The sequence below is a fragment of the Centruroides vittatus genome, unplaced genomic scaffold, assembly GCF_030686945.1.
Source record: "Centruroides vittatus isolate TY-2023 unplaced genomic scaffold, ASM3068694v2 contig_1049, whole genome shotgun sequence".
Lineage (NCBI taxonomy): Eukaryota > Metazoa > Arthropoda > Arachnida > Scorpiones > Buthidae > Centruroides > Centruroides vittatus.
Window position 1 is genome coordinate 9,695 of NW_027120677.1, and position 21,416 is coordinate 31,110.

At 31.9% G+C, this 21,416-nt stretch overlaps 1 protein-coding gene across 2 annotated transcripts in view; it reads right to left on the minus strand.

Moving 5' to 3' along the window:
• Positions 1-348: 348 nt before the first annotated feature.
• The window catches only part of LOC136970543 (mitochondrial glutamate carrier 1-like), a 38,793-nt gene continuing 17,725 nt past the window's right edge, over positions 349-21,416 (minus strand). Inside the window, exons 6-10 of one of the 2 annotated variants that reach the window (XM_067264992.1) lie at positions 14,524-14,808; positions 14,362-14,437; positions 14,135-14,278; positions 7,746-7,769; positions 349-1,741 (exon numbers count right to left, since the gene is read on the minus strand). In XM_067264992.1, the coding sequence (XP_067121093.1) occupies positions 7,751-7,769; positions 14,135-14,278; positions 14,362-14,437; positions 14,524-14,808 (524 nt within the window). In that variant the 3' untranslated portion in view covers positions 349-1,741; positions 7,746-7,750. Of the gene's footprint in view, positions 1,742-7,745; positions 7,770-7,795; positions 7,974-14,134; positions 14,279-14,361; positions 14,438-14,523; positions 14,809-21,416 lie in introns of those variants that run through there. The other variant, XM_067264983.1, reaches the window with a different exon arrangement.

Genomic DNA, 21,416 nt, shown 5'->3' on the forward strand with positions numbered 1-21,416 from the left:
TATTAAAATAATTTTCATAAAATCATTGAAAATGCTTTACAATTAAACGAGCATTTATTTATTGTGACATCGTCACATTGCCGGGCTGCAATTTTTAATTTATTTAACTAAAATATATGCTCTCCATCTCAAATTAATAGTGGCTTGCTCCTGTACATCATACTTCTCCTTTAGCAACGGTGTCGTGCAGGTCATCTATCTAACAGCTTTCAGGGGAAAATTTTTGAATTGAAACAACATGACTTCCACTTTGCATCGGAAGTTCGTATATAGTTAATCCGAGCCTCTTGCCCCATACGGTTTCCATATCTAGTCTTGTCTTTGTAATAATAATAAATGAACAAGAAATTTTTCAACAAGATTTTATTATAATTACAAATAGTACAGTTCATGATACCAATATCAGATTTAGTTTAAACATTTGTAAATCTGATTGAGACTAGTTGTTAATGCCTAGTACAATAGTTCAAAACATGTATTGTTCCAATGAATATTTCCAAATAAAAGTACAGTAGACACATTTAAGGCACAAGGCTATGATAAACATCTCTATGACTGTAAATGACAGAAGTGCTTTTACTTGAATTGTTCACAAATGTTTCACTCTTCTGCTACTTAAGTAAGTTACATCAGATATTTTATAGTCAAAATAACATACTGTACTTAAACTGTGTACATTTTTTAAATTGGAATGCTAGGATAAAATTTTTGATTTTGCGCAAACAAATGTCTTTCTTGCAAAAAGCAAATCGTGACTAGTTACATGATTTTAAGTAAAAATTAAATTATTATAAATGATTATTTAAACAAACTGTAGCAAAATTTTATTATTATTCTTAAAATTTTAATGGTCCCTGTCACACTATTCGGATGTAAATTATTAATGTGAAATAATACATTTCTGGCTAGTGTTTATAAATAATTCAAAACAGAATTTTTTCCCAAGACTTAAAATTTTACTACAGCTTGAATGAAAACTGAAATGTTCGTGTGGTGCCGATCACATATATTTACGCCTAACATCAATATATGAAAATATAGGTACGCTATAATTATACTCGTACTCTACCGATACAGTAAGCCAGCGTGCATCAAATTAAACAACAACGTGATTCACGTAATCAACAGATTATAAAATTAATATAAAATTTAACTTTGCAACAGTTTAATATGATTTGTCTCATTCTATTGCTAAATATATTTATGTATATAGATATATAATTTATTTTTTTGGAATGTTTTTTTTGTTTCGTATACAGGAGAAAAAAAAATTTGCGTTATTTGCCAACACTTAACAACACAACAGCTAGTTAACATTGAAAAATTTGCTCATCATCAATTAATTAGCATCTTTAGCACTAAAGAATTTCAAAAGAAAGCCATACAAAAATATATATATTTTTTATACAAATCAAGAAAACAATTGTTCATTTTTTAAAATTAGTCCCATAAACTTACAGTAACTAAACTTTCTGAAAATAATTAAAAATAAAGGAATGCTAATTTAGTAAAAAGTCATTGCTAATATACAGCTAGAAATTCAAATTATTAAAAAAAAGTTAGGAATGCTATTAATAAGAAGTTTATGCAAGCTGCACTTAATAAATTAGCAGCAAAGCATTTCTCCCTTATTTCTAAATAATATACTCTTCTAAAAATATACTAATATAACAAACAATAGACATTTTAACTGATGTAAATTCTCAAAAATGGAAGATACTCCTCCTCTTCTTTTGAAATGCTGTAATAATAAAAAAAAAAGATCTGTAAATATTTTCTTTTTAATAACATAGATTTAGTCAACTTTTTGAAAGAAAACAAAAATTATATCTAAAAGATATATTAATAGTTTATTGTTTAAGTTTTAGTAGTAGATTCTGGTAAGATAAAATAGGCATATAACAATCATATCTCTACAACTCATTTCCTTAGTGGCCAGAATTGAATTTTCAAAATTTTCTTTACGAGAATTCGAACCTTAGAACTTCAATTTAACTTTGGATTGTATAATACCAAAGTGGCCAATAAGAAAAAACAAATATTTGAAATTATGAAATGGTGCATTTACTATACGTGTGTACAGATTTTTGCAAAAGAAAGAAAAATGGAGAAAAAGATTCAATAGATTTGGTAGGAACGTTATAAAAATGTATTTAATGAAATACCAATTTCATAATTTTCACATAATATTTTATGAAAATTGTTTTATATATAACAATTTGAATTTTTTATATCATAATTTATGAAATCATTAATAAATCATAATTGTAAAGTCATTGCAAGTTTACAGGTTCCAGTACAAAAATTTGAAAGGCTTTATAAATTTATTAACCAATTGGAGCCATGGTGCACTGCACCCCTTGCGTTTAGTAGACGTATCACCGAACAGATTTCAATTTGGAGTTCTCTCGCATCTCATTTCACTATATTATATAATAAGCTTCGTGCAAAAACTTTAATCGTAATTTGCGAAAGCACGATTTTAAAAACCGAGCACGGAAAAAGACCACGAGACTGGATTCGAGCCAAATGATAAGAGGCAAGGACAACCACTCGTGAAAATTCTACAGAAGAACGGAGTGGTATTTCGATTCCTATTGCATCTACCTTGGGAATATCTGATATTTTGTACGAAATACTCTACTTCAAATCGAATATACTGTCAATTCAAAACTTCAAAAATATATTATTTAAATTTGACCACAGTTCTGATGAAGAAACGAGGAATTAGAAAAATTTGTTTAAATGTGTTGTGGTTTTCTATTTACAAATAAAACAATGATAATACTTTAGAGCTTTTGTCATTAAATTTCAAGTTTTATAAAGTCTAAAATCACTGTATCTTTAGAAAATGTATAAAATCTTTTATGTACTGCAGCATTGTTCTGTTATCGTGATTTTTCCCAAACCACAGACACATACCTTGTCTTTAATTCTCTCACAATCATTTTTTGCCATAAACATATTTTGTTACAATAGTTCGTTACCTACTTTTATCTTAAAAATATAAATTTTCATTTAATTCTTCCTCTGTATATACAAGATCATTTTACTATTTAGAAATTGACTGAGTATAAAAAAGAAAAGTCAAACCAAAATTGCTATTAAGTGAATTTTAATAATTAATTATATACAATTTAAACAATAACCCTAACTTAATTATGCAATATTTCTCCCCGTTTATGCATTACAGCATTGGATTTGGTAATGTCATTGTAACAGTTGTTACTTCTTTTTTATAGTAGTAAATAAATGAACATTCATTTATACACTACTATAAACAGATTTATAAAGTTTATGCTAAATAACCTTCAAATTAGAAGACAAAATTTAATTACAAATTTTCATAGTATTTAAAGCGAAATTAAACAAAAGTTCAATTCAATGAGAAAATTTATTTTACCGACTGAATAGAAAATGAAAAAAATTGTCTGATTTCTTTCATTTTAATATGGTGTGGATGTAATTATAATCATCAAATGCCAGATTTGGACTATATTTTGGCTATCTTTTAAAAAAAATTGTTAAAAATTAGCTAAATTAAATACTAAGTTATTTGGTCTATAATCATTTATTACAGAACTAGCAGATAGGTCCGGCGTTGCTTGGACAAAAAGTAACTATGAATGAGAATGACTGAAGGATCATCCGCTGAGATAACTTTGGTCGGTCGTCTTACGCAGAGTTCAAAGCAGGATTTGTCCGGCTCTCCTAAGGAGGGGGTAGCGATCGGGACCAAGTGGTCCCAGCTGCATCTTCTCTGAGTCAGAAAAACACATTAGAGTAAAATTTATGGGTCCGTCATCCAGAGAAGGGCTTGATCCGACTCCGGAGGGGAATGGCCCGGACGGGGGAGTTTGGGGATGTTTGTCGACCCCACAGCCCGAACTGCACCCCTGGCAACAGACCAGGGACGAATAGAATTAAAGGGGACCATCATTCGGACCAACCAAAACCTCGGGATTTCGAGTAAAAATGATATAAAAGACCGAGGTCCCAAGGACACGAGGAGGTCAGGAGAAAACAGTCCGGTCCAGTCGACTCAGCTCAGAATTGTAGGGAAAAAGGCGAACGAACAAAGTATGGCAGAAGACTTCCGGGACCGAACTTCCCACCACAGACTTCTCCACAGGATGAATTAGGGAATTAACTTCCTCCTCCAAATGATTAAAGGAAAACCCTCAACAACCTACACAGGAGAATCTTTTTTTCTGGTGTGTGACTCATGTGCCCCTGGGAAAGACTCTCCATCATTTGGACGCTATCTTTTTGCTGGACAGTTTCTATTGTAAGCATGTTTTTATATAAATAAATGCATTAATTTGGAAAAACGGTCCATGTGTGTCTCTCTGTGTCCAGCAAACCACTACCCCCCATACATTAAAAAGGCTTTCTCATATCATCCTGACAGATCGCGGGCAAAGCGAGAGTCTTAACCTTTTCACCTATGGTCGACCCCTAAGCGAGTAGTGTCGGACGAGTAAAACCCACATTGGTAACCTCACACTGGTGTCGAGAAGTTGGAATTTAGGTCTCCAGTCTCCACCGGGCAGGGATACTCCTATATATATAACCATCCTCACAATAGATATTCAGGCTTAGTTGTTATATACATAATGTACAAACAAATATGCACTATATATGGAAGTTAGAACTATCTAAAACAACATTTCTCAAACTTGTGCAACCCAATGTATTTGTAATAGTTCCATGATCCAAATGTTTGATATAAAATGTTTAAAAAAACCTGTAAATTGGAGTCACTGTATATTATGTAACAAAATAAAATTAAGAAACTAACTTCTATATGTGAAATGTAACATTGAACACATTTTTATTAAGAGTGGTTCAAGGCAATTTCGATTTGTAACAAATTATTACTAAATGACAATTTCAGTTATTAAGTTGTTAAAAATTTTCATTACTTAACAGATGCATCTATTTTTCCTAGTTCATAGAGAACATTTCAGTATTACGAGTATTTCTGCAGAAGGTAGTATCATTAACCCATTCAACAATCGTATTTAATGATGATTTACAGTACCTTTTACCCATTTCCAGCAGCAACCTGACATTGCGAATTCAAAGTACAAACATTTGGCTTTCTGTTCAATATTTGAAAACATAAAACATATAGTTAGCACAACCAGAGTGAGTTGTTAGGTTGGTTCATCTTAATATGCTATAGGGGAAATTGATAAAATGATACATCATTTTTTCTTAATTTGTAATTAAGAATTTTTAATAAATGTAAATATTTAATAGATGACGATAATGCTGACGTAATTCATTAAATTAACCACGTGCGCTCGACCAATGGCTCGTACCAATTTGTAGTGGCGAGGTTACGGCAATAAAGATCTTCTTGACCTTTATTTCTGTAACCCCACCGCTACAATCAATCGGGATTGAAAAAATTATAACATTAAGACAACTAAAATATATACTATGTACATAATTTACTTATAATAAATAAATTAATGAAGATTTAAGAATGGTGATAATAAAACGAGAACTTTCATTTTATACCGAAGTGCTGCGGTCCTTACGGATGAGCTGCCACTGCATTCGACCATTTTTCGAAACAAAATGAAGCCAAAGGGAGTGTGTACGTATTCATAAACAATTCTTTCAGCCTTTAAAGATGCAAAAATGAATCAACCCAAGGCTAACTCTAGTTGCATTGACTTCACTGTAGATTAAGTAATGCTGGAATTTTAATACTGTAGTCTGTCACAACTCTATTTGATTATGATAGAAAAGCTAGTGGTGATTACAATGAGCTAGATTTAGCATATACTTTATTTTTATGTAATAATTTTTCTTCTAATTCTGTGACTTTCCTCCTTAAAGCTCATTATTTACAAACTGATATATATATATATTTATATATATTAGTTGGGCTTCTGCTACTGATTTGATACTTTGGATTCTAGCTTGAATTTCAGCCCCTCAATAGTAGTATCCACGAAATAGTCGACTCCATAAATTTGACCTTAAAAACTGGTCTAAAAATTCGACTTTTACACGAGTATATATACGGTATTTTTACTAGTTCTGTCGATTAACTTATACACCATCCAAAAGCAATCATTTTTAGATGATGAATTTGCTAGTTATTTTCAGAATTGTAACTACAAAGTTAGTTTGATAATCACTCAAATATTTTTAAACTGGTTAGAAGACTAGAACAACTTTTCTCCACACTTGTCATACCTGTTATAAGAGCAAGAGATGGAGCTTAATATATATATGGATCATTATCATCGAAAAATTCTGATTATCTAACTTCCAGCTCCCAGAACTGAAGACTTATACCTCTACATCTCAGTAATCCGGCTATCAACAAAGAATACCTTTAATAAGTCCCAAGTGGAATATATTAATTTTAAGACAAAGGAATGATGTTTCTACAAATTCTCATTATAAAGCATATAAACGTCTTATATTTTTATTTTATACCATTATTTATTGCTAAGAAAGTGAAGAACCTTTTCTTTTTTTTATATATATGTAAAAAAAAATGTACTTAATTTATTTGAAGTCAAAATTATGTATTGTCATATATAATTTACTTTGTTGCTATTTACCAACCTTGATGTGATAAACAACTTTACAATCAGAATATATGGGGAAAAAGTTTAACAGTAAGCCGAATTGCGTCAGAAGTTTTTGGCTATTTCATTAAATAAGCTTACCAATTTGGGTTGTCGCCACATATTCATCAATTGATAGAAGGAATTTCTTCTAACATTGAAGTTATAAATTTATGACGATTAGATAATATTGGATTAATTTTTAATAATTTTCCTAGTACTACTGTATGAAATATAAAATTCAATCGGTACATTAGTCTTATGCATTTGATAAAATTTAACTTAAGAGTATGTGAAAAGTTAATAGATCACATTACAGTAAAATTTTCTAAGATCTTATAGGTATAATATGATTTTTTACATTTTGTAATTACGAGAAAATAATCTTATTTTGCCATTCATTGCCAGTGCTGAGCAATTCTCATGTTAACACCAACTACACACATCTGATATTGAATAAGTAATTTTTATACAGGTATACCTCGCCTTACGTCGGTAATTGGTTCCGGGAGAGGCGACGTAAGTGGAATTTACTTGTGTAGTTACGACGTAAGTCGAAACTACGGTGGAAAACGCCAATAACGAGCACTTAAAGACCGCTAAATAAGACGACGACACGGAAACACAGATGTTTTTGTGTTTCGTTCTCTGGGATTTATGATGATTATATTAACATTTACTGTAAATGTACATATTTTAATATGATTTTATGTGCTTTTAACGCTTTTCTAGTGATTTTACGACTTCGATATTTGTGGCGGACGGATGTAAAGTCGAATAAAATGACTTAAACTTGATTTTTATTTTTCCATATATTTTTTTGACAAATGACGTAACTCGAGGTATACCTGTACTTTGTTTTCAAAGCCCAATACTTCTCGTATCGGTATTAACTACAAAGAACTACGAGTATATCTCGCAAAAAATTCAATACACTAAAAAACGTTATTTGTAATTTTAGACCAATTTCCATAAATTTGATGTATCACAAGTAAGATGTTATTAAATTAAATACAGATTAAATTTATTTAATATGAAATTAAGTTCTTAAAATTATTGATAATTAACTTTCATTTAGTTTACTAAAATTTAATATTTAAGAAAATTTAATACTTAACATTTATAAATAAAAAAGTTTTCTGTTCTTACCCATTTTAATTGTCTGTGTCACCACTGAAAGCATGAAAAGGAAGAAAAAACACAGTTTTGGTAAGAATATTTATTACATTTACTTTTTTGTTTACAGTAAATAAAAGAAAGATAATTTAATTACAGAAATAATTTAAAATATTTGGTATACATAATTTAAAATTTATGCCGAGTATTCTTCGTGTTATCTATTATTATATATTTGAGGTAAAGATATGGCTCCACCACCTGTGAGATTTAATAGTATATCAGTGGGAAACAAAATATATAATTGTTTTATTTGAACTATACAAGAATTAAGTTAATTAATTGTCTTTATTTTTGATATGCAGATTCTTCCATTGTAAAAAATAATGTCGATTAATGTGTGAAATCTGCAAATTAATCGATCAATTGAAAGTGTGAGGTACCAGAATATTCCAAGGAAATGGCCAACCATATAATGTAAACATAGACCTAACCTAGAATGGAATTGGCTGGCATAGATGAGGCATAAGGAATTTCATGGGTAATACAGATAGGACATTAAATTATGGAGTTTGATCCTTTATGTTGTTAGAAAGGACCACATCCAAAAATATTTTTTATTTGATTTTACATACTAATACAGAATAACGGTTGCACACACAAATTTGTTGTATTACTTTGGGAGAATCTGCTATCCCAAAGACAATTAAAAATTTGAAACGTTCTCAATAAAACTTTATTTAATCATTAAAATTTAAGAATGATTTAAGCACAACCATAAGTATAAATGGTTAATGTTACCTATGGTTCCAAGATGGTGGCTCGTCTCTGATTCCAGCAAATAGAAGAAGGGAAACAGTGGAGACGCACGTTCTAATCTAACCTAACCTATTCTAACAAATTACCATAATTATTACCAACAAAATTATTAGAATAGGTTAGGTTAGGTTATATTAGTGCGTCCCCACTGTTTCCTCGCCGGAATCAGACGAGCCGCCATCTTGGAACCATGGGTAACATTATTCGTATAAATTTTTGGTTATTTATAAGACAATTCAGCTTCCTAATTAATTGCTATTAATTTATGATTATTATTTGGTACAGTTATACAATTCACCCTTCTATTTAAACTAATGTTTACATTACACAATCCCAACAAAAAAAAAATCTCAGACAGCTGGTCATTTTAATCAATCTCTAGCTTATTCAATAATATCAAACAGAAAACTTTTGTACAAATCTTACATATAAAATTTTCTGGTTGACAATACATAAAAAAAATTACAAGCAGTTGAAAAAAACACGTGAAAAGAAGTTCTGACAGTCATTTTTGACAAAAAATACTTTGGACATTATATACTCGACAGCAAATGTAATTTACAGCACACTGTAAATTTCCAGCAGATGTCATACTTGCTAGAAATTTTAGTGCTGTAGACAGTCCCAATGGAATGCCTCTTCTTGTTCTCCAATGATTTTTTTTTCTATTGTCTCTAATGCAGACTTCAAACATTGCCTCATCACTAATAACAACATGCTTCCCCTGTTGTTACATCCAGCACTGGTGCTCTTTGACCCACTTCAATTGGTTTATTTGTGTTTTTGTGAGAAGTGGTTTTGCCTTTGTCTAAGCAAGCGGATCACATGTCAGAATTGTTAAGTAAACATAATATCATTTTCTTACCTGATAGAAACTATAGCCAAGTTTGCGCAGATGGATACAAGTTTCTGTTGTACCTTCCTTTCCAGCAATTTTATTCCATTTGTTCACTAATTCAACAAGCGATGTACTTTGTTTTTTTAATTATTTTTAAGTGATTGAGAGCAGTCTTTTTTACAGTTGCTGGCCTTCTAGCTGATTTTTTTGGATGAATTTTACCAATTTCCTGATATTTTGAAACAATGTCCCATAGTGTAGATTTACCAATTTTAAATTCCTTTGCAATTTGTTTCAATAAACTGCCCTATCTATGAGAATTATTTCATGTACATCAGCAATTACAGGCATACAAGGTGCCATTTTTATTAAACAAATACACCTGAATAATGTTAATAAGGGGGGGAAATGCAAATATCATGTCAGCACATTTACATATTTAGGAACAGGTCATTTAATGTACTAACTGAGGTATTTTTCGTCACACATGCTTTTTAACATATTATCAAACATTAACATTTTCTATGTAAAATCTCCAATTATAATTATTTTATATTAGTAAACTTTTATTATAAGTGTACAAAATTCTTCTGTTTGATATTATTGAAGGATGAGCTAGAGATTCACTAAAATAACATGCTGTCTGATGTTTTTTTTGGTCAGGGTTATATTATTATTACAAAATTATATCACCTTCTATAATGATTTACTCATGTTAGGGAAATAACATCATGAATATTGCAATAACCAAATTCCAGGAAATGCCTTTTGCACAAAGGATTTGTAAATGTATCAACGTAAATTCGAATATAAGGTTCATGATATCTAACATTTCAAATCATATTTATGTAGCTAAAAACTTTTGTCTGTAAATACACAATTTATGTTTTTATGTTTGATAAGGACATTCAGAACAGATCTAGAATATTAACAAATAGTTTGTGTGTGTAGAAGGAAAAGCATACATGAAAACAGGATGGCCTCGCAGCCAAGATGATAGAGTTATCAGCCTATAAAGTCTGATAGACCTTGATAGGTCAACTTTTTACTTCAGTTTACATGTGAAAATTCAATATCTCAATGTTGCAAACTTTTGTTCGGAACTAAAGGACAAAGATTAGTAAAAAACTTAAATCTTACAATTATTATATCTTCTGATAGATGTTCATCGTTTATTAGATGTTCTGGAACAAACTGAGGTCTTATCCATGTAATATAAGTTATATGGATGAAATATAAAGTAAGGAAACAAATATAAAGTCTCAACAGGGAGGAGAGCTGAAATAAAAATAGTATTTCATTTCCTAGATGTCTCATATCTTATATTACAACCCAGATGCCCTAGAATTCACAAGAAGGCACAAATCTAATTTGATTTGTATATTAAAATTCTATTTCGATATACAAATTTTTGCATATTAAAATAGAAAATAAAATAGAGGATTTTCACATTGTCATCTCCTGTAAAAGAATCCATAAACTTATTTAAAATAGACACTAATTTAATTTATAAATATATAGCATATTTTTGCAGAATGACTGGAATGCTGGTCTATTTGGGGAAGACCACGAAAATAAGATGTTTCCGTATGGTAAAAGCTGGCATGCCTGTTTATTGTGGGGAATGCCCGCATGCTGGTTTAAGTAGGCTATACATCCCTCTGAAGAGGGCGTATTAAAAAAATAAACGAGTTTTTATTCTAAAACTGTCAAACCATCTGCATTACATCAAAAACAACAATTATATGTTTAATTTCTTCATTTTGTCTTCTTTCTAATGATGTAAAATACATGTGGAATTCCAAAAGTGCTTTTTTGTGTGTATTTTATTGTTATTTGATTCAAAAATGCAAAAATAAAGGTATTAAATTTAAGAAACTCACTGTAAATCATCTCAATTACATCAATTAACATTGGCTTTGTGTGAAATTTGAGAAGAATGTATTATTTTTAAGGTCAGGGTAGATAGTCAGTGTGGACTACACCGACTAATTACTAATGTCAATAACTCAATGTCTTGTAAATGAAAACTCTCTTTCTGATTTTAAGTCACTCAAATTACAATGCTATTATTTTATTGAACTGAGAAGAATGCTTTCTTTAATGTTTAATTTCGTTATATCTAATTCATTTTATATTTTAGTTGCAGTTTAAATGGCATGCTAGAAATCCCAGGGTTACCAGCATGCTGGTCTCCCGTTTTTATGAGGCATGCCAGTCATTCTGCAAAAATATGGTGTGTATATATTAAAATTATAAAATGAAGCTTTACTTGTGCTTGATTGTAAATTTTTTTCCTCTTCAAACAAAAAGAAACAAAAGTATACACTGAATTTTGTGTAATGGATTCAAGAAAGATCAATATCTGGATTTAATTTTTACTTTTCTGGCTGTTATAAATGTAAAAAGGGAAAGTATGGTAATCAAATTTCGATCCCTTGGATTTTTTGCATTTTGAAACACTGAGGCCAAAAATGTAAAAAAAAATCCCTTACAAAATGTGTGGGGACATTTAGTTTGCATTATATCCGAGGACTAGAAAACCTAAGATTCTGAAACTCGGCAAGGTTTTTTCTATATGTTATTAAATTTTGATGGTTAAAAGTCAAGAGGATGAGGAGATAAAAGGGATTGTTTGTTGTATCTGGAGCATGGTCAAACTTCAATGAAAACATTACTTGTTATTGGCATCCACAATTTTTTTTTAAAACTCACCTTACCCACAAAAATAAGCATTTGCCGTTTTATAACAATAATAGCACACAAATTATTTTTAACAGTTCCATAATAGATGGTGCCATGCACAATTTTAACTTTCAGCTAGTGTTAGTATTTTCTAAGTTTAAATATTTTTTTAAATGGAAATTATTATAATTGAAAATTATCAGACTTTCTGCTCCCTTTAACCTCCTTTCTTGATTGTCAGGAAAGTCTATCAAGAGCCTTGCCAGCTTTTTAATTATTTAATAGTTCAGTTAAAATTTAAATGATTAAAATCATCAATTTTTCAGTATCTTTTTCATACACTTAAAAATTTATATGCAGACTCAGGACTAATATTCATAATAGTAACTAGGCTGAAGTCAAGGATCCTTGTAGGTACTAAGGACAATTATCCATTAATTATACATTTTTTAATGAATAATAACTTTATACTGTAAGGAACTGAGTCCGAGCATTATTTTTATTTTATTATTATTTTTCCGTTTTATTATATTTTGTTTGGGGCTTATGTTTATTTAGGACAAAGGTTCCCCACCACTCTCTTGTTAGTAACGAAAAAAAGAAGATAAAACAACTCACGGAGAAATAAGTGCCGTAGGAAAAATCTTGCGCACTTGCGCTGCCCAGCGGAAGTAAACGGCCCGCAGAAAAAAATGGAGGGGGGAGTCCCCACACTCACTAGTAAAGAAATACTTGATAAACCGTCTTAACATCCCAGAAAATTATGATAAATACTTTGTAAACAGTTTATAAGCTTTGTCAGAAACTTAAAGCTGCCAGAAAAGAAAATTAATGTTAGCAACTAAGTATGTAAATAAGGGGAGTAACTCAGCTGAAGTGTGACGTCACCTCGCAGTATAAAACCCGTACGTTAACCGAAGAAGAGAGAGGTGATTTCCAAATCGAGGCGACTTTGCTTTCAAATTCACCTCGCTCTCAAAGTATTTTCTGATAGAAGTCCAGATTGATAATTGGATGATCCGAGGTGGTAAAGAGGAATTCGATTGACGATATCGAAAGGATTGAGGAAATAGGTTCTTCGTATAGTGAGGTGACGGATAGACGTTTAATTAGTAAGAGATTTTGTTCATAGTTTCTAAGTATTTGATTTGTCGAATTTTCAAAGGGGAATTAATATTAAGTTAAGCTAAGTAGCTGAGTTTATTGTCGGGTTGACTTGTTGATTTTCGTTAATAAATTTTGTTTGGATTATTGACATTTGTACGTAGTACATTCTAGTTACTAATTAAATATATTTGAACTTTTTGATTTGACTTGATATTTATCGTTATTATTACTAATTTTTCGGTGCACGCTTAAAAGCCCAGGCCTGGCAAACTAATCTCGAATCTGCGTAAAGTACCCGTTACGTTAACGGAAGTTTTACCGACCGCAGTTAGTGTCGGTTTCCTAAGATACTAAAAATAGTACTTTACAATACAACTTCAAAATATTACAGTATTGAACAATTATATCCCCAAACTGTGTTTCAGAAAGTCTTATACTTATGCAATAAAAACAAACAAATTGTAAATGGAATTCTTCAGGAAACTTTCCAAAATAAACATAGGACTATGTATTGCAGTCTAGTACCAATCATACCAGAATCAGGAGTCAGCTGTAGTGGTTGAAAGATCAAAGTGCTGAAGGGGCTAGAAATACTGAAATCCTAGAGGCCTAGCCATGGGCTAATACAGCCCGATGTAGACTAAGTAAATAGTAGTTATTTACTTCATAATGTAAATATTATTTTAAAATTCTCTCTTAATGGATTAAGAAAAAAAAAAAATAATCAAATAGCAATAATTAGCCAAGAAGGAAGAAGATAGATCATAAATTTAATGATACATGAACCTTTTATAAAGTTGAGCAAACTGGGAGAAATGTCTCAACATGCAGCAATATTCAATAAAATTTTTTGTTTTGTTTTACCTAAATGTTTTTATCATTTAATATATTTTAAATAACAGTATACTCAGCATTTAATCATCATTTATGGTTGTGCTTAAAAGCCAAAATTGCTTTGTTTAATTTTACACACCTTTCTTTATTACGTCCTAACAGCCATTCAGCAACACCTAAATAATAAACCGTCTGAGCAATTCCGAATAAAGGAGCAATAACTATCATTCGACAGCCAGCACCTTTGAAAAAAGCAGTTGTCCCTTCTAGTTGCCAAATTTTCCTATTTAAGTTAAAGAACAAGCAAATTATTAAGTTCCATAAACCTTAATTAAAAGACAATTTTACTTTTAATGTTAAACAAACCTGAATGCATCAGGGATACCATTGTATGTTATCTCTCCTCTTCCTTTTTTCAGTACTTGTAATCTAGTTTTCACTACTGAATAAGATAAAAATCTCAAATATTAATTTGAAAACATTCAACACTGCATTAAAGATTTTAAATCACTAGATATTGGAATTTACCATCAAAAGGATTTACAGCAAAAGCTGCTGTTGAACCAGCTGCACATCCCGCAAGAAACGATACCCAAAAGACAGATTCACCCGTTCCGTCCTGTCTACGTGGACCCAAAGAATTCAGATGTGCGAAAAGAGGAAAATAAACAACAGAGAAATTGACATCTCTAAGCATTGTCGCTGCAGTGCCTCTGTACAGGCCTAAAATTCCACGGGTTTTTACTAGATTTAACGCTATTGCTGTTGCAGATGTTGCCAACACCGTTTCACCTTCTGCTGCTCCTTTGGCCGCTACAAATAGTTTAAAATATAATAATAAGATATATTTAATCATATAGTTGTTCAAAAAATAAATTTAAATATTTTATATTAGCATGAAAAAAAAGAACAGTGTACTGGCTATTAGTTTTTTTTATCACTCATTAATTTTACTCATAAATATATAAATAATTATCTTAAAATAAAAATTTTACATATATGAGACATTCATACTAAACACAGACTTTAGCGATGCAGGAGATACTGGTTGGGCCCTATTCTGAAAGTTATAAAGTGTGTTCAACAGCTAAACATAATCTTCTGTGATGCTTGTCACATGCAGTGTGTACGATTTAAGTTGTCGCTAGTTTTTTTGCTAAAATGCTACAAGAATTTAGATCTAGCAACAATTTTCTTGGCATATTTTGCTAAAGAACTAATGTTTTAATCACTTGTTTTAACTAATGATGGGATGATACCAAAATTTCTCCCCATTCCAATTCTTTTGGATACTTTCTAAAGTTTATTTTAGTTTAAAAAAATTAATGATTTACAATAGGAGCACAATACATTAATTAATTAATAAACATCAAGCTTAAAAATGGAAAATGATCAGAAAAGCCAGAATCGATCTTTTGAAAGAAACCCAAAAAATTCTTCATTTATATGTAGATACGCATGCTTCTATTGTGTAGCAGAAAATAAATTTGTAATCTTATTGCAGATAAAGTTAATATTGAAGCACTACCCCTAAACAAATTATGGCTAATTCCCTTTTACTAAAAAAAACTATCCCATCATGCGATCTTTGAAAACTGTTTTTTGTTGGCCGACAGAATGACCGGAGAAGGGGAAAGGTAATGAGAAGATGCACTTCTTTTTAATGCTTCTGACAATTGACATGCCTCCTAAATGCTGTAATTCCATTGTATTTAACACTAAATGAGGTTCGGAAAATGATGCAACGTGCCAAACAAATATCATCATCATCACAAGTTAACCAACTTTTGAATTCATTCACTGAAGCCAGGTTTTCCTAAATGTACAATTGCATGTACTTATTTGAGGAAAAGAAGAATCAAACAAATGCGTAAATTAATTTATCTTGAAAAATCAATTTTTAAAACTCAAAATGGCAGTAAATTTAGAGCAAAAAATGCATTATAGCAACATTTGTGAATTACAGTAGGGAGTCATTAATTCGAATCAATTGGGGACTGGGGTTGTTCGGATTAGTGATTTGTTCGGATAACCGATTATGTACGAAAAAATATATTAACCTGTCCGATGTTCAAATTTTTCTTCATTGCGTGTCGCTTCGTGTTGAATTTTCGTCGATTTTAAGCCTAACGAAAATTTTTATAATAATAATCAAGGCTATTGTATCGTTAAAAATTATTTCTTTATTTTGTACAAACAAAATAAATATATTGAAGAATATAAAAACATGAAAATGATACTTTAGAAGTAAATCTAGTATCAAAAATGTTCTATTCAGCACGACACAGTCCGATTGAAAATCGTTCGGATAACCGGCGATTCGGATTACCGGGGTTCGGATTAACGACTCTCTACTGTATGTTTGTCAACTACCAATTTAATTTAAAATTGCTGGCCAAACCTACCCAATACTGGGTGGGTGGCAATCCTAATGTCACCCTATCTCTCCTAAAATGGAAAGTTAGTACCAACCAATTGCAATCTCTCGTCACTCCAACTATGTGAGAAAGTCCACTTTGACAGACATCACCTTGTGTATGGGGCATCACATTCTCCGCTTTGCAGACACGAAAGTTTCCAATAAATGAATATTTATTTGTTAGTATAGTTATTTTAAAAACACAATTTCTGGTGGAGTGGGATTTGTTGCTGTCAGATGTAAGAATATGTGTTCAGCTAAAGTTTATAAAATGATAGTTGTAAATGACCTCTTAGATTACCCTCATATATCAACAATTATTGAATTTTTTTCACACACAGTTCCCACTGTTGAGTGTGAAGAGTTTCAGTGAGATGACATTAACAAGATCCCCAATTGAAAACTGTCTTAATGTAAAAAATGTCAGCAACTTGTTAAACATCTCTATAAGTGCCCCCAAGATGAGTATTTGATTTTTATTCAGCATTTGTTGCCTAGTGTTAAATCAAAACCAAGAAGAATTGTTCAATAATGTATGATACTTGTGGGCTGTAACAATAGAATTATGGTTATATTGGTAGTGCATTACACTGTAATAATGTACTGTACAGTATCTGTGAGAATAAACAAATGCTTAATCAATAATGTATTGTGTATTGTTCTGGACAGCCTCACAGATAAGAAATGTTAGCTAGTTTCTAAAATTTTGCTACAACTTTATTTAGTAAAATTAGCTAATGCTACAGAAAATTTTTTTCCAGCTTAAAACCTGACTGTGATACTGTCTTTCAAGACTTTCAGATTTGTAAAAGGTTCTTGATAAATCAAACCCACAACCAAAAATCATATGGATTAAGGTCCCGAGAACAAGGTAGCCATATGGTAAAAAAAAACACAATGAATTTTCTCTGTTATCAGTGAAATGATGTTGCAGAAACTGCTGTACACAGCATCCAATATGTGGAGGAGTTCTGTTTGCATGAAAGTGAGAATGCCTTGAATCGTAACTGCTGCCATTAGCGTACAACAAAAGTGTTGAGCATTACTTGATATCTCTGGACCATAACAGAGCACATCACAGGCCCATTGGGACTAGCTTCTTAGAACAAAAATAGTCCAAGGATAAAAAATGCATGAAACCACATGAAACTAACATTGACAAGTAAAGTGATATTTACTGGAAAAGAGTTTTATTGGAGCAATTGCAACAGTTACAGGTGTTCACTGTTCCATTGACGTGGAAGTTTGCCTCATTACTCCACAAGATTTTGCATGGCCAAAACATCCATTTTGGCAAAGGCAATGCAAAGGTCGGGTGGGCTTCCATGTTGGTGGCAACTGTCATTGTGGGTGATCTTATATAAATATTGATAAGAATAATCAATCTTTTCAGTACCTTCCACACTGTGCCAGAGGGAGTACACAATTATCATAATACTGCTTCATGTACACTATTGAAGCCAACAATATTATTCTTTGACTGTAACAATACTCGTGGAAATATCTCCAATGAAGTGATACGTTTGCACCTTTGACCAGGTTGAACTCTCAGACATTCAGTTTCTTTAAATTGAGATCTCATTTTCCTGCAAGTTTCTAATGTCAATAGGCCTCAGCATAGATTCTTACAACAGCAAAATTTCTGAAGTACATCTGCAGCATTGCTATTTTGTCTTAAAACAGCTACATAAGAAATGGTGATGGTCACTGTAGCTGATGGGAATGACATCCAATAGTTGTTACTTTTATACCCAGAACTAGGTAGGCTATAATACATGTGCTTATGCAATGAAAAACTCTTTTTCATTGCTTGCAGTGGTAAAAGTGCCATAATGGTACTATCTTTCTTTTTTATAGAAATGTCTTCCACATGACCTGAAATGTCACAATGCCATATTTGTTTGCATTTGGACTGGTAAATGCTATCTTGATAATGTTGAATAGAATCTTATTTATCATTTGGAAAGGATACTCAATCTTCACTGTCATATGGCCTTTGATATGCAAATCTCATACAAAGTACGTCTGTTTCCGCTTAACTCGAGTATCTTGAAAACCTCGAAATTTACAGAGTGACTAAGAAAGATTTCTCCATTAATTTTAAGGACAAATCTACAGTATCACACACATAGAAGACTATAAACATTTATAATCTTGTTTATATTTTTTAGTTATTTATATTTTGGTTTTTCTGATAAAAGACACTCCAAACTGGAAGACAAAGAGAGAAAGGAGTGAGAAACACGTGGCAGTATTGCCAGTATGCAGACTACAATGGCGCACCCTGGTGGTGGAACCCGACATAACAAAAAATTAAATATTTTCCTTTAACACTCCTCCTAAATTTTTACATTTTTGTTACACTCATTACAAACAAGACACAAAGAAAAAACTAGGAGACAGGTCCAGAGTGCATAGGAGCGATTTCATTTAAATTTGCAGACTCCTATGCAATTTCTAAAGTACTCAAATTTAATCCGAGATAGTGGTTTTGTAAATATATCACCCAACTGTTCGTTGCTGTCTATGTGCTCTACCGTTATTTCTGTTCCTATCTTTTCCTTCACAAAATGGTATTTAACGTCAATATGTTTGGTTCGTTTAGAAGCTTTCTTATCATCTTTAGTAATCATGTGAATTGCACTGTTGTTGTCAACATACATTATTGTAGGTTCCTTACTTAGCATTTTTAGTTCTAATCCGAATTTTCTCATAAACAGCATTTCTCTAATAGCTTCGCTGGCAGAAACGTACTCTGCTTCAGCAGTGGATAATGCAACAGTTCTCTGTTTTCTGGAGTGCCACGATACTGCTCCTCCTGAATACATTAGTAAGTATCCTGATGTGGAACGTCTATCCTCCAAGTTTCCAGCAAAGTCTGCATCACTATAAAGAGCTAGTTTTTCATTGCCATTGTATAAGATTCCATAATCAGTAGTTCCTCTTAAGTATCTTAAAATTCTCTTAGCTTGAATCCAGTGATGGTGTTTTGGATTTTCTACATGTCTACTTAGGTAATTTACAGCAAACGTTATATCCGGTCTACTAATAGTGGACAAATATAGGAGGCCACCTATTAGTTCTCTGTATGGCATACCTTTAGCTTCCTTTGTGTCAGCTGTTTCATCCTTTGATTGTTCAATTGGAGTAAAGGTAGGGTTTGATTCATCCATATTGAACAAACTAAGTAGTTTTTCAATGTATTGGGACTGGCAGATAAAGATAGAACCGTTGGTGTGTTGTTCTATTTCCATTCCAAGATATCTGTTGACTTTTCCCCATGTTATCTCAAATTTTCTGTTTAATTCTTCCATCAATTCTTTCATTGTTTTAAGGTTGTCACCAATCACTAATCCATCATCAACATATAGGACAACTACTACTTCAGGTTTCATATTCACAAATACACATGGATCTGATTCTGTAGCTATAAACTTCTTAGATTTAAGGAATTCCGAGAATTTTTCATTCCATTTTCTGGGGGCTTGTTTCAAGCCATATAGACTTTTCTTTAGCAAGTATACTTTGTTTGCTTGACTTGACTTAATAAATCCTTCAGGCTGTGTTATGTAGATTTCCTCCTCTAGGTCACCGTGCAGAAAGGCGGTTTTCACATCAAATTGAAGTAGCTGTCGTTTTTCTTTTGCTGCAAAGGCCAATAAAAATCTGATTGAATCATATTGCGCTACAGGGGAGTAAGTTTCTGTGTAATCGATTCCTTGTTTTTGTTGAAATCCACGCACTACTAAGCGAGCTTTGTACTTCTCGACTGAGCCATCTTTCCTGTATTTAGTGCGAAATACCCATTTGGTTGTTAGAGATCTTTGACCTTCAGGGAGGTCTACTAAGATCCAAGTATTATTTTTATTTAAGGCATTTATTTCCTCTTCCATTGCCTTCTTCCACTTTGGTTGAGTTAAGGCTTCTGAAGCAGATATCTGTTCACAATCTGCAATCATTGCATGATGATCGTACCTTGATGGCAGTTTAATTTCATTCTTACTTCTTAAGTTGTACGTTTTGTTTTTTGTTTGACTTTCTCTATTTTCCTGTTCCGTTTCTTCACATGCTTCTTCTAAAGCTGATTCAGATTCTTCTTCTTCAGTATCGCTTTTAACAAAGATTGAGTTTTCTTCATTAAGATCTAGAGTTACGCTCTCTTCAGTTGGTATTTTATCTGACTGTGAATTTCCAGTTTGTTTTTCATCATTAAATTCCACATCACGAACGATCTGGACATCATCATCTTCGGGAAAGTAGATTCTGAAGCCTTTGGTGTTATATCCATAGCCCACAAACAAACCTTTTTTACTCTTAGCGTCCCACTTTAAACGCTTTTCCTTAGGTACATGGACATGTGCAGTCTCTCCAAACACACGTAATTGACTTATATCTATACTTTTGTTATACCATACTTCATATGGTGTTTTTCCTTCAACACTACTCCTTCCGGTTAGATTTATAACATGTACAGCTGTGTTTACAGCTTCTGCCCAAAGTGACTTGGATAATCCTCTTGCATGGATCATTGTTCTAGCTGCTTCAACGATTGTTCGCATTTCTCTTTCTATTCTGCCGTTTTGTTGTGGTGAGTATTTACAGGATAACTGATGAACAATTCCTTCTTCTTCTTCGGTTTCTTTGATTAAACGGTTAACTTCTTCTTTACCATTGTCTGTCCTTATTATCTTGACTTTGTAGTTTAAGTTATTTTTGATGTATTTGATGCATTTTCGGATTCTATCTTTGGCTTCATTCTTTCCTTTTAAGAAGTATACAATTCTGAAGTGACTTAGGTCATCTTTTACAAGCAGGAAATAGCGAGCTCCTCCTACAGATTCTGCCTCCATAGGTCCACATAGATCGATGTGTAATAATTCACCTGGTGCTTTTGCTCTTGAAGTACTTAACTTGAAGGGAATTCGATGTTGTTTTCCCTTCATACAGGATTCACAGAAGAAGTCAGGGTCATCTTCGTACTCTATTCCACATTTCTTTAAAA